General features: G+C 37.0%; 2 protein-coding genes across 2 annotated transcripts; both read right to left on the bottom strand.

Moving 5' to 3' along the window:
* Positions 1-4309: 4309 nt before the first annotated feature.
* On the bottom strand, positions 4310-5272 carry LOC100154853 (olfactory receptor 6K2). The gene has a single exon (XM_013996903.1). It carries the CDS (start codon positions 5270-5272, stop codon positions 4310-4312), a length of 963 nt encoding a protein of 320 aa, XP_013852357.1.
* Positions 5273-12905: 7633 nt separating this feature from the next.
* LOC100523309 (olfactory receptor 6K3-like) lies at positions 12906-13868 on the bottom strand. Its single transcript, XM_013996902.3, has one exon. It carries the CDS (start codon positions 13851-13853, stop codon positions 12906-12908), a length of 948 nt encoding a protein of 315 aa, XP_013852356.1. The 5' UTR covers positions 13854-13868.
* Positions 13869-14901: the final 1033 nt, after the last annotated feature.

Genomic DNA, 14901 nt, shown 5'->3' with positions numbered 1-14901 from the left:
TACAGAGGAAAATATAAAAGTGTTAGTTGCATCAGGCTATGAATATGTGCAAACAAGTAAATTAGACTAGTGACAGAGTGGAAATTCTGAGCTTAAGAGTAAAACATCTAAAAAAATGTATAATTTCCTAGCTGTGCAATAACCATAATTTTAAAGCCTTCAGCCTGCAATTAAGTTTTAGAATGGTTATACCTACTTATCCTAAGGTAAATAAATTTACAAAAGGGACAACTACTCTCTTTTTCTAGGACTCTAGACACTGTTTAAATAGTCAAACCTTTGAAAATTTGTTACTTAAACTGCTGAAAAGCTTAGCATGAGCAAAATGAGGTCAGAAATGGCAGTAACTCATAATATCTCCTCCTTTTAGCATTCTTCATAGATGTGACTCTACAGAAAATCAGAAGTCAAGAAGCAGTTCAACAGTCCTTGAGCCTATTATTACGTAGAGCCCAGTGCTAGTCCCAGGGAGCAATGCACATACCAGTAAATGCCCAGAGTGCTTCAAATCAGATATATTAATGATAATTCAAGGTAGAAAGCAAGAAGTGTCCTAAGAGAAGCACAGATAAAGTGCAATGAGATTTCAGAGAAATCCCCACCCATTGCCTCTAGAGTTGTAGTCATGAGATTCTAGTCCTTGTTTGACTGCTTTTGTAGTTAAGTTACTTACCTGTCATTTGTCTCAGGATTTTCAACTACAAACTAGAAACAATGAGACCAGGTATCTAATGCTATTGTAACTATTAAGCAAAAGTAATAGATGTGAAAACACTATATGCCTAGCACATAGATAAAACAATTGTTAGGTGGTTTTTTGTTTGTTTGTTTGTTGTTGTTGTTGTTGTTGTTGTTTAATGGCTGCACCCTCAGCATGCAGAAGTGCCTAGGCTAGGGATCGAATTGGACCTATAGCTGCCTGCCTATGTCACAGTTTGTGACAATACTGGTTCCTTAACCCATTGAGCAAGGCCAGGTATTGAAACCTCATCTTCACAGAGACAACATCAGGTCCTTAACGCACAGAGCCACTGTAGGAAATCCAATAATTGTTGGTTTTAAAAAAAATAACTGTTCTTATTTTTTAGAGGGGTGAATAAATTAAGAATGTGCTCATAGAAGAGTTTAAACACAGCATGATAAATCATACTGAGAAAATAGTAATAAATGTCACTGTGGTGAGAAAAGCATGTAATTTGAAGTCTAAATTCGTTTTTGTTACTTGCTTTATTGTTATTCAACCATGTGACTTAAGTCTGTTTATTTCAATTTTTTGGGGGGGGGATTTGCACAATGGATATGATAACATCAACCACATGAGTTTGTCATGGGAGTTAAGTCCAATGAAAACTTGGTTTATAGGCCATAGTTATTAAAACCAGTCCTAAGCCTTAGAAGTCATGTTGGTTTTTACTAAAAACTCTTCCAAAATTAAACACAAGTAAAGACCTAAAGGTACATAAATAAAAGTGAAAAAATAAAGGTAATTATACAGTAATTGTTCTTCTTAGCTCAGTACAAATACAATTTCTTTGCAATTTTTCTTAATTTTCCAGCACAGTTACTGTTTCTGCTATGATTTTATGAATTTTATCATTATTACTTTTTATATTGTACTTCTATGGGCCTCTTTCCCATTCTAAAGAAACTCCTTTAAGGTAGAGATTATATCTTTGTCCAGAACTTAGCACACTGCTTGACATATAAAATTGCTCAATAATTAATTGTCCAATAAATTCATGCAGATAGGATTTCTGTTTGTTTGGGTTTTTTTTAATGATGGAAAATAGTTAAGTGAACATAAAACAACCATCTTCAGATTACATGCTTCATTAGCTCTGAAGGATTTTTAGTAAGGGATTATATATATATACAATACATATATACACATGTATGTATTAACTCCCCAAAATATAATAAAATATAACAAGCAGTTTGGTGAGGTGGGAAGCAGAGTGAGAGAACTCATTGCTCAGCCGTCAGCAATGTGAATTCAAAGGATCACTGTAAGAAGGTCCACAAGCAGGTTAGCACAGTGCTCGCCCCTCTGAATGGTGTCCTGACCTTTGACAATCATATCCTGTTGTATGCTCTTTCCTTTCCTTTTGTTTTTCTTTCAGCTTGGAAGTGACTTTATTTAACCCACACACATGTACTCACACACACACCCATGCATGCACACATACAGAGGTTATCTAGTAAAATTAACATTCACAATTTTGAGTGAGAGTGTGTTTCATCTCAGGAGGTTTTTAAGCAGAGTAGTAAAGCAAGATCGAGATATAACGTATTCTCAATTGGGAGAGCAGATTGAAGGTGAGAAGTATGGATGTTAAAAAAAAGGTAGTTTCAGCTCAGTTAATTTTTAGGGACAAAGATGAATTTTCAGGGACTAGGAAAGTGATAAATAAAGTTTATATGTTAAGGCAGGACAAGAAAATTTAAACATAAAATTCTCTCTAAGTGTCCATGCAGGTCTCCTTCCTTTATCCCTAATGTTCAGTGTGCATCTGCATTTCATGTTAATGAGAACGTCTCAAGGATGGGAAGTTCTACTGGATGGTAACGTTTTTTTCCCCCTTTCTTCTGACACTAGCAGGGTAGCTTCTTTAAAAAAGAGTGTTCTTATTATGCCATAAAAAAGAATGACATAATGCCATTTGCAGCAACATGGATGGAACTAGAGAATCTCATACTGAGCGAAATGAGCCAGAAAGACAAAGACAAATACCTATGGTATCACTTATAACTGGAATCTAATATCCAGCACAAATGAACATCTCCTCAGAAAAGAAAATCATGGACTTGGAGAAAAGACTTGTGGCTGCCTGATGGGAGGGGGAGGGAGTGGGGGGATCGGGAGCTTGGGCTTATCAGACACAATTTAGAATAGATTTACAAGGAGATTCTGCTGAATAGCATTGAGATCTATGTCTAGATACTCATGTTGCAACAGAAGAAAGGGTGGGGGAAAAAATGTAATTGTAATGTATACATGTAAGGATAACCTGACCCCCTTGCTGTACAGTGGGAAAATAAAAAAAAATATTAAAAAAAAAAAAGAGTGTTCTTTCACAACTCTGTCGGGAGTCATAATGACTTGCTGTTTGCTTTGTAAGTGTTTACCTGGACTGTGTATCCTTGTTGAATTTTATGTAAAATATCAATATGCCATATTTTATGTACAATCCTTTGCTTCAAAAATATATGTGACAGTGCCTTTGCTGGCTGGCACAGCCACAGCAACACAGGATTCCCAGCCATGTCTGCAACCTACACCACAGCTCATGGCAAAACCAGAACCTTAACCTACCAAGCAAGGCCAGGGATTGAACCTGCATCCTCATGGATATTAGTCAGTTTCATAGCCTACTGAGTCACAAGGGGAATTCCCTCTACCTGAATTTAAAGTATCTTAAAATTTAGGGATGAGGATGAGGAGACAGCTATGGCACATTAGTGGCTGACAACCGTAAGATTCCTATAGGTGAGCCAGGGAAGGGTGGAAATCTACTAACATTTACATAGTAATCACCTCTATTATTGCATCCTCACTGAGGTGTGCACCCTGCAGAAGAATCACCCTTTATGAAGCATGCATAAAGAGTCAGTAAGAGAAAAAGCTCTCAAAGTAAGATTTAAAAAAAAGGAGTCTTGCATCCTGAAATCTAAGGGGGAAGTTAAAAGGGAAGCATTATTATCCAATATGCTTGATCTGTTGGCTGGGACAATCAGAACACAGCATGGTGATATTGGCTTATTCATTCAGTGGATATTTATTGATATTATTGCTTAATTAATAAGTACAAGACATTTGATTACAGTGAAAACAAAGATTATATTTTTCAACTTACCATGAAAAAAATACCAATTAGTTGATGAGTAGATAAGTTATATTACTTTAAATTTTTTGTCTGTTCATTTATTGAATTTAAAGTATTCTTTGGTGACCTCTTTGGTCTGAGATTCTTTGCCATGGTCATTAAGTGCCATTAATCTTATGAAGATGATTTTTCAATTACAATATTTTACAAACAGATGTTTTGACTATATTAAAATTAAAGTCTTACTCAGATTACTTCCACAAATAAATTTTACAGGATAAATTGAGTGGCAGAAAACTTAATTAACAAAGTCAGATCCAAAAATATGTCAAATTGGATAAAGATTGAAAGAAACTATTGAATCCAGTTATTGCTAAATTTTATTTATTAGTGACCAGCGTCAGTAAAAAGCTGATGGGAAAGAGATCGCAGAGAGTTGAGGATGAACAACACCCACAGTTATATGGACTCCAAACTATTAGATCTTACTTGAGGTCCCTGGTCTTAAGAAAAAAGATTTTAGCCTGACACACGTGCTTTTTTATAGTTTCCTTTATCTCTTTATTCCTCAGACTATAGATAATGGGGTTGAAAAAGGGGGATAGAACTGCAAAGGCCACAGCAATGGCTGTATCCCAAAATAAGGAGTAGGTGGCAGAGAAGCGTAGGTACATGAGAGCCACACTGCCAAAGAAAAGCAAAAAGACAGTGAGGTGGGAGACACATGTGGAAAATGCCTTGCGACGGCCCTCTGCCGAACGAATGCGTAGGATTACAGCTACAATACCAACATAAGACATGACAATGAGCATCACAGCGGTAAGGATCTCCACCGCATGGATGACATCCACGATCTGAATCATGATGATGGCTTGCGTGTCTGTGCAGGCCAGGCGTAGCACTGGGAGGAAGTCGCAAAAGATGTGCTCAAGGTGATTAGAGCCACAAAATGGCAGTGTGGAGATCCAGGCAATCTCGGGAAGGGGCGTGATAAAGCCACAAATGCAACAACTTAAAGTCAGTTGGGCCCATAGCTTGGGGGTCATGATAGTGGGATAATGAAGAGGGCTGCAGATGGCCAGGTAGCGGTCGAAGGCCATAGCTGTCAAGAGACAAACCTCACTGATGCCTGTGGAATGGAAGAAGTACATCTGCAGGAGACAACCGTTTAAGGAAATAGTCTTCTCACTAAGCAGACAAGAGAGCATCTTTGGTATGGTAGCTGTGGTATACCAGATCTCTAGGAAGGAAAGGGCACTGATAAAGAAGTACATAGGAGTGTGGAGGTGAGTATTCAGCTGGACCACTGTGATGATGACCAGGTTGCCAACAACAATGAAAGTGTAAATGAAGAGCAGTGGAACAAAACAGATGACAGAATCTCCCCAGGAATAAGGAAAGGCAGAGAAGATAAACTCCTGAGCAATGGTTTGATTGTGGCTCTCCATCTCCAGGTGAGAAAGGAGGGTTTGAACCCTGACTGCATTCAAGCCTTCTAAGAGGTGTCTACTACTGGTCACAGAGTAAATACACTTACCAAATGCCAGCGTCTGGATAAATCCACGTATTGGGGGTGTAGAAGAATAAGGAATACTCTATGTTCATTAGATGCTTACAACTAAAATTGTAGTATAGAAAAATATACTGTCAGAAAGCACAAGCAATATTTTAGACCAACATTTCTCAAAACTTAGCATGCATCAAAGTTCCTTGTAGTGCTTGTTGAAACTGAGATTACTTGTCCCCTTCCTGAGAGTTTCTAATTCAGTAGGTCTGGGGTAGGGCCAAAGAATTTTCACTTCTAACAAATTTCCAGACATTGCTAATCCTGTTGATCCAAAGACCATATTTTAAAATCATTGCATTTAGACAAAGAAAGAACTAGATGAGGCAGTGAAGGAATAGCAAGGTAATGCTTTTTTCCATATTCAAGTCTTTTTGATTCCCTGACAATCTCCCTATAACTCTCTCAGTTCTTTATTTGATTCTTGGCATAAGATTTAATTGAATATTTTAATGACAAAGACACACAAACCGTCACCAGTGAATTCCACCCTCTTTCTCCCCCTTCTACCTCTAAATGACACATCCTCTCTTTCATCTCTCTTTTCCTTCTCTATCTTCTAGAAAAAATGAATCCCAAATATGTTTTGTACCGGAAGCCTCTAGTCAAATGAGATAATTAATTAATGGAAACTGAATATATCAAGCAATAAATACAAAGCGTTCTAGAAGAATGGTGTGTAGAGAGAAAGAGCTGTAGTATTCTGTAGAATACGATGTAAGCACAACACATTGTAAGATATTTTTCTGTTAATTTATTCCCTGTTCAAAACCTTGTGTTTGTTTATTTTCTCTGTTCTGCTATCAAATATACACAAATCTTATCTCGAGAGAAAAGTCCTATCTATACTCAGATTATTTCTCTCCTTTGTATCAACCTCACTTTTCCTTTAACATGTTGATACATATTTACTGTCTTCATCCCCTCCTGAATCCCTTTCAATCAATTATCTCTCAATTTTCTATATCTCTTTTCTTAAATTATACCAATGACTTTCTGATTGAATGCAGTGGCCTCCCTCTGTCTTCACTGCCACTAATCTTCCAAGGTCAATTCCTAATTCTTGAAAGTCTTTCCTTCTTTGCCTATTTCACATTACACTATCCTGGTTTACCTCATTGGCTATCTGTCTTCCACCTCCCAAGTACGGAAAGAAGACAAAATCCTATCTTTGTTCTTTGTTTCTCACTGCATAGTCCCTTCTTCACAGAGAATTCTTTTATTCAAGATTACTAATCAACTTTGGTCTTCAACTTTGGATCTCTGTCCTGAGCACCACATTTTCTTTAGGACTCTCCCACTTAGATGCTTCATCTTGACCCAAACTTGCCAGCTCCACCTGTTAATGAGTGAGTTGTGTCCTTCCCCCCAAATTCATATGTTGAACTTGTAACCCTGATACTCATGATGTGACTGTATTTGGAGATAGGTTTTTTTAAAGAAATAATTAAAGTGAGGTCAATAGATTGGGCCCTAATCTGATGCGATCTGTATCATAAGAAGAGGAAATTTGTACACAGTTTCAGGAGGAAAATCATAGGAAAATTCAGGTAGAAAGCAGCCATCTACAAGCCAAGGACAAAGGCTTTGGAGGAAATAAACTATACCAAAATCTAAATCTCAGACCTCTAGCTTCCAGACTGTAAGAAAATTAATTGCTGTTGTTGGAGCTACTCAGTCTAATATTTTATTATGGAAACCCTGGTAAGTTAATACACCATCTTTTCCCCCAGCACTTAACCAGTTTCTCTTGATGACTGTCTTATTTTTGTTCATCTAGATACCAACTTCACTCATTTTTGCATCTATTATCCCTTCATGTTTTAACTCCAGTCAATCATCAAAGTCTGCTTAACATTTTCTTGCTTGCTGTATCACCAGTATTTTTATTTCTATTGTCTTAACCCTAATTTAATGCCTTGTCCTAACACCTGCACTATTGTGACAGGTTTCCAAATGTTTCTGCCTCCAGTCTTCCTTTTCTCATGCAAACCTTCATTCTCACAAGATTACTCTTGCTAGAGCGTAAGTTTACTCATGTGACTCCCCTTCCATACCTATACTTATTTCACATTCTCACATTTTTTTTCCTCTAAATTGTCCCTTCTTCAAAAAAAAATTAATCTCAGAACCTTTAGGATAATGTTTTTTAATCACTGAGATAGGAAAAATAATCTCCCTTTATTGTCTGTTGTTTATTAATAATCCTGATTTATGTATATATTAGGAAAGGGCACTTTATAAATGGTCTCATTGATATTAGCCATAGATGTATTTGTTAATTTATTATGTTATTAAGTCCAATCAAACTCTTAACTACATCATCTTTCTTTAATATTGTACTGAAGTGATGTTTTGTTATTTCGGCAGAAAAAAAAAAGCCGTCTTATCTATTGTTGCTACGAAAAATTGTTCATTGCCAATCGAGTTTAGTAAATCTGTTATTAATCCAAATATGTCCCTTTTATTTTCTGGCCTCTGAACATTCCTGAAAGGAATTCCTACCTGAAACATCCTCTTGTTCTTTCCTATCCCTGCTTCCTTTTTAAATTAACCAAATATTACATGTGACTTTTCTAGTTCTAACAAGTCTAATTCCACATCTCTGATTACTGTTCTAATTTCTGTTCCCTGTTATATCTAATACAGCTTTTCCTTTAAAAATCTGTTCTAAGTGTTCTTGATTTTTTATGTGCATATCTGATCTCTACCGTAAGTGCTTTTACAATTTAATTTATTTTTTATTATTTTTCATTTTCTTCCCCATTATGGTTTATCATAAAATATTGATTATAGTTTCCTCTGCTGTGTTATAAAACCTTGTTGTTTATCCATGCTATATATACTGTTTGTGCCTACTAATCACAACTTCCCAATCCTTCCTTCCTCCATCCCCCTTTTCCATAAGTCTGGATGTCCCCAGCAGTAGCCACCACATCTTGTAACTATGGCTTTCAGGATAATGTCCTCCAAATTGAACCATTCCACCAATTCAAGAAAGTGCCTCTGAGAGACCCAAGCCTAATTCTCTATTCTCCTGAAGAGATGTGGCCAAGCCAAGGAGAAGACAAGGAAGATTGGAACAAAAAGAAAAACGATTATGTTTTCCTTGATCGCTCCCCTATCTTTATCCAAACCTCAGTAATTTTGCCTGATACAATTGTCAATGATATTAATGCCCAACAGCAAACTTAAGATCTCACTTGACTCCTTAAATGTTCATCCAGGAACCATTTCAGAAATCAGTCAGAGTACTCATTTGTGCTTTTAAAGAACCCCATGAGTTTGGCTCCATTTGGATCCCACCCATTTCCTGGGAAATTTAGGAATTGAAATCTTTGCTTTGTAGTAATGTAATCTGTCCTAGTTCCTCTTTGCCCAACCTCCCCAACAGTCTCTCACAGTATCTACATGTACACTAGGGCTCTCTATCATCATGCATGAGTGTTTTCCTTCCCATGGATATCTCCTATTCTCTAAAATTAGTTTATTCACTGACCTTGATGTTGTTGGGTTCCAAAGTTGGAATAAACATGGGCGAAGACTCTATATTTCCCTCCCTTGATGTGATCAACCACACAGAGTTACTGAGACAAGCTTTTCTGACTCCCCGACTGTGTTTTTACCCTGAGTCCTCCATCTAAACTGTATTTCCTTCTTCAGTCAGTGATGTATAGATTGGATTCTCCCTGTAGGGTTTTTTCCCTTTCTCCTGCCCCTTTGTGTGTGTCTATTTTTTCTTAAGCATAACTGGAATGGGAAGATAGACTGTCTTGGGAATTCTACACAAGTGAATTAAGATAAGTAGGAAAACAATAATTCTCATAATGGATCCAATTAAGAAAAAATTTCAGGCTGGTAATTAGGAGTAGCCCAACCCCAGGTAACTCCAAACCAAGACAAATGAGATAGTCCAGGAGCTTGGGGCATTGGAATTTTTTTTTCTTAATGTCCTTTTCTGTGACACTTCTGGTTGGATTGGCTTTTAAATGAATCAAAAAGCTGAAATTCCAGGAGTCTGATTTGAAGAATGTTAATGCAGTAGAAGAGAGGAGATTGGTGGAACAAGAAAAAGAGAGATCTGGGCTTACATTCTGCTTACTTATTTCTAGGCCATTCAGCCAAATTTAGGAAAAACAATTGGCCTTCCCTGTGCTCCACCTATTCGTTCCATATTGAAATTTGGAGCAACTGTTTTAGCTATTCACATTGATTTTTCCCCATTTTGCCTTTTTTTGTTTTGTGCACAGAAGTCAGGGAAGAGAAATGACAGGAAGGACCATGCCACAAAGATTAAAGCAAATTAATAGTTGTGTATGTTACACCTATTAAGATTGTTTCTATTCTCTTTCATTTACTCCCTAAAATTTCTGAGAATAACAAAGAATATATTTCATTGAATATATCAATAACAAAGAATATATTTCATTTCTTAAAATATAATCACTTTTCTTACTCAAAATAAGCTAAATAAATATTCAGTAAGAAGCAGTATGATTTCAGACAAAAACATACTCACCAATTTTCCTAATACAGTGGTTTCTAGTTAGAGAATACCACATAGGATTGATATAATTCTATACCATGTTTGGACTAACTCAAAACATTTTGCTTGTGTATATATGACAACCAATGAGAATAAAAATGTCAAATTGTCTACAATCCTTCAATCTACTGTGCATATTTATTTTTTCCACACAGTTTGAAGAGTTTTTGCATTTAGCTTTTATTTTCTCTTGAGAGATTTTTCATTCCATAACGTTATTTTCAAGTAGAGATCAAGGGCAAGATGACTACCAGCCATACATACAATTGAGAAAAAGTGTAGAAAGAAGAATGTAAATTCCGAAGAATGACTCCCTGACATCTCATCGCTTTCCACTACTCAGACCCTGCTGTAGTTCTAAATGATCTCAAATCCCTTTAATGCATAAATCTCTTTAATATACAAAAGAACAGGCAGTATGGTTATATAACTACATATCTGATGGAAGTAATCTTTCTTGAAATGACAGAACTGTTTTAAATGATAATTAACAACGCAATTCTCAAATACTTGCAACTCCAAAGAATATCTTAAGATTCAGATAATAAGCACTAGTTATCAAATTTTTGCGATCTCAGGATGGTACAATGTCAAACAAAGCTCACACATAGCAGAGTACAGTAACTTATTAAGTGCTTCACCCATGGATATTAAAACAATAACGTTTATCCACATAGTCATGAGTCTGTTAGTCAACTGCAATAGGATGAGCTAAGCTCAAATCAGGCTCTAGGCTCTGGTTCTGAACTCTAGTCACTGGGCTTCAGTCTGTGTTCAGGTCAACTCCACATGGCTCTCATTCTCTGAACCAGTGACTCAAAGGCCTCCTTATATGGGTCTAATGCTGAAAGGGGAGAAGATCCCTGGAGCAAACCCAACTACAAAGTCATATATATTCAATACCTGTAATCATTGATATCCCAAAAGTTAATTAAAGGAAAAACCTAATTCAAATTTGTGGGGCAGGAAAGTATAGGCTATACACCATGAATCCATTCATTGCAAAGTTATGGATTTATAAATCTGTTGAGTGAAGTGAAGAATTGGAACCACTAACTCCATTTATCAGAGTACCTTATTATAGTTGTATAGAAATTTCACTTTGCCAGTGAGAATTGATATGTTCCACAGAATAACTAGATTTTCTTTTTCTTTTTTTCTTTTTTTCTTTTTTTTTTTTTTGTCTCTTTGCTATTTCTTTGGGCCGCTCCCGCGGCATATGGAGGTTCCCAGGCTAGGGGTCTAATTGGAGCTGTAGCCACCGGCCTACGCCAGAGCCACAGCAACGCGGGATCCGAGCCGCATCTGCAACCTACACCACAGCTCACGGCACTGCCGGATCGTTAACCCACTGAGCAAGGGCAGGGACCGAACCCGCAACCTCATGGTTCCTAGTCGGATTCGTTAACCACTGCGCCACGACGGGAACTCCAGAATAACTAGATTTTCATTTCATCTACATGAGTTTCCATGCTATCGAAGTTGTACTAAAAGGGTTAACATCAATGCATTATCCATGCAACCCATTTACAGAAGCAATATTTTTACCAAGAGCTATAAACATATTTGCATATTTGCTTTTAATAAGTCAACTTCTTGAAATTTATCTTGAAATAAGAATTTTCGGAAAATGGAAAGGATTTTATTCAAGAAAATGAAAATTGCCATATTTATTAGAATAGTGATAGTCCATAAACAATATAGAGAAACAAACAATAGAGAAACAAAATGGAGAAATAATTTGTACGTCTGATCATTGAAATATTTTACCATAATTAAACTGATGGTTATAAATACATTGTGGAAACATGAATACATTTTAGTACATAATTTTTGTTTTAACATATTTTTATCAAATCATGTATATATTACATTTAAAATATTATGCCAAGTATTTATTTTAGCACTAGTGAAAACAGATAATTTTTTAGAGAGGTGGATTAAATCATGAATAAATGTGATTGACTATAGATGTAAATGTAATCATTTATTATGTTTTTTTAACACTCTTACATTGATTCTACATAAGATAGAAGGTTCCATGGGTAGAAATCTGATCTTAATTACACTGTACAGTTCTTAACAAAATACCAAATACAGTCCACGATGTCCCTGCTCATGACAGCACATGACAGCATTACATGCAGATCCCACCAGTACATGTTTATTTTTTTAAATTTTTTTTTATTTTTGTTGTTTGCTTTTTAGGGCCGCTCCTACAGCATATGGAAGTTCCCAGCCTAAGGGTCGAATTGGAGCTGCCGCTGCCAGCCTGGGATACAAGCCACATCTGAAAACTACACCACAGCTCACGGCAATGCCAGATCCTTAATCCACTAAGTGAGGACACGGATGGAACCTGCATCCTCATGGATACTAGTTGGGCTTATAACCCACTAAGCCACAATAGGAACTCCAGTATGTGTATTTTTAAATGTTGGCAAGGCTGACTGGAAAAGAAACCACAGTGGGGAATAGGGTTTAAGGCCTGGATGCCAGGAATTCTTGCATCTTCTTAATGTCCAGAAACTTACTGAAAAGGCTTAGGGAAATCACCATAGTAGCAGAGTGAGTTAGTGTGTACTTTCACTCAACTACATGGGCTTTATCAGGACACAAAGAGTATTATAAAGGCTGATTAAATATCAAAGGAAGGTATTACTTAATAGATAAAGGTAATACCCATTAGTATTATTAACATTTATGCAAATAATCATTTTGAAGTAACAGAGTAAATTAAAATCAAATAAACAAAACTATAGAGACAGAAAAGTAATTACACTGACCCTGGATAAGGAGTAGAATTATTTTTATGGTCATCACTGTAAGTCCTCAGGGGACTTTCTTTACCAGTCAATTCACCAGCTCACTGGGAAGAAATGTGGACTAAATATGTAATTCTTTGACATTCTGGTCTCTTTGAACTCGATATTTTGTGAAGTTCCATTTACATAGAGTACTGCCACCTAAATTACATACCAGATTTATTAAACACCTTTTGGGAGCAAAAGAGCTTCTTAATAGCATCTTTCATATCCTTATTTCTCAGGCTATATATAATGGGATTGAAAAAGGGAGCAAGTACAGAGAATGTTAGAGCAATGACAGTGTCCCAGAATGTTGTATAAGTAGCAGAGAATCTAAGATACATGAGGGCCACGCTGCCAAAAAACAGCAGGAAGACAGCGATGTGCGCAGCACAGGTGGAAAAGGCCTTTCTACGACCCTCAACTGAAGGGATGCCCAGGATAACAATGATAATTCTGATGTAAGAGAGAGAAATAATCAGACCTGTTATTAGAATAGCAAGAGCATGGATCACATCTTGCACCAAGATCACAGAGGCATCTGTGCAGGCTAAATTTAACAACGGAGTGAAATCACAAAAGATCTGATGGATTTGGTTGGGACCACAGAAAGGCAGGGTAGAAATCCACACAATCTCAGGTAGAAGGATGAGGAAACCAAAGATACAGGAGCCAGCAGAGAGCTGAGCACATAGTCGGGGGGTCATGATGGTTGGGTAGTGGAGTGGGTTGCAGATGGCAACATACCTGTCTATGGCCATGACAGTCAGCAAGGTCCCTTCAGTGTTTCCAAGTGAATGGAAGAAGTACATCTGCAAGAGGCAGCCAATGAAAGAGATGGTCTTTGGACTGCGGATCAGATTGGAAAGCATCTTAGGAATGGTGGCTGTGGTGTACCACATCTCCAGAAATGAGAAGATACTGATGAAATTGTACATGGGATTGTGAAGACGAGGATCCAGCCTTACAGCAAAGAAGATCATTAGGTTCCCAATTACAATAAAAGTGTAGATGAAAAGTAAAGGAAAAAAGTATAGAAGGCCACCATCCTGGAGTTGGGGGAACCCAGTGAAGACAAACTCAGTTACTGCTGATAGATTTCCACTCTCCATATCCCCAGAAGAGCTACCTGTGACTGAAGAAGAGGGTACACTCAACTACCAGGGAAGGAAATCAAGGCAGTGTAGATGTAAGTGGTATTTTGGTTACCTGGTGTTTTTGTGTTTTGACATTTCCCATATTCAAAATAATGGTATAACGTGCCTAAATCTCTAATCTCTTTATTAGCATGATGATTAGTAGCATGGATTCAAATCCAACATTCTGAGCCTGAATTCTCATTCTGCCACTTATTAGTAGGGTAAATAGGCAAGTTACATACTCTTTCTGAGCCTCAGTATATTCATCTGCAGTTGAAAAACATTAGTGAAGAGTTATGAATATTAAAGGAATTAACGTATCAGTCTCTAGCATTAATATTGCTCAATATCTCTTATCATTTCCTACCTTGAACTGCTTTCTGGAAGAATAATATTGACAATATCTCATTTAGATCTTTCTCACTCCTCAATCACTTGCTATGCGACTTCTTTCTCTGCTACTGTATGGCAGCCATTCTGTCCTATGTCAGTGACATAGTAATGGCAAAATGAAAAAGTTTCAGTTATTACATTAAGATTGACCTTTGGCATCATAAACTACTGATCACTACTCCTTTGGCACTTGTGAAACCACCCTCTCCAGGTTTGCCTTCTTCCTAATGGAAACTTCTTCTCAGGTACTTTTTTATAACACTGTTTTATGCATTATAAATTCATTTTCTTGACCCATTCTATAAATGTCTATGTACTCCAACTTCCTGCCATGGTCCCTAAAATCATGTCCTTCCATATGGTTGATGACCACATATGCCCCATAGTTTTTGGTTCTTTCAAATGTCCATCTTCAGCACAGGTATGCTTCCTGAACTTTAGATCCACGTATTCAGTATTCCCCTGCTGCCACTCTCTCATGTTGCACTATGGAGGTTTTCAGAGTTCACCATGATTTCTCCTGGTTTACAGCTCTTCTGAATGTTAACTCTCTTCTTAGAAGGCCCTCTCACTCACTCTTCTTCAATCGAATAATTCCATCATGGCTCAGCAGAAACGAATCTGAGTA

This window comes from Sus scrofa, chromosome 4 (assembly GCF_054392235.1).
Source record: "Sus scrofa isolate SSC_HxYL_T2T_F1_AM1 chromosome 4, Sscrofa_HxYL_maternal_Yorkshire_Landrace_v2.0, whole genome shotgun sequence".
Taxonomy (NCBI): Eukaryota; Metazoa; Chordata; class Mammalia; order Artiodactyla; family Suidae; genus Sus; species Sus scrofa.
This window is presented reverse-complemented; position numbering and strand designations above follow the sequence as displayed.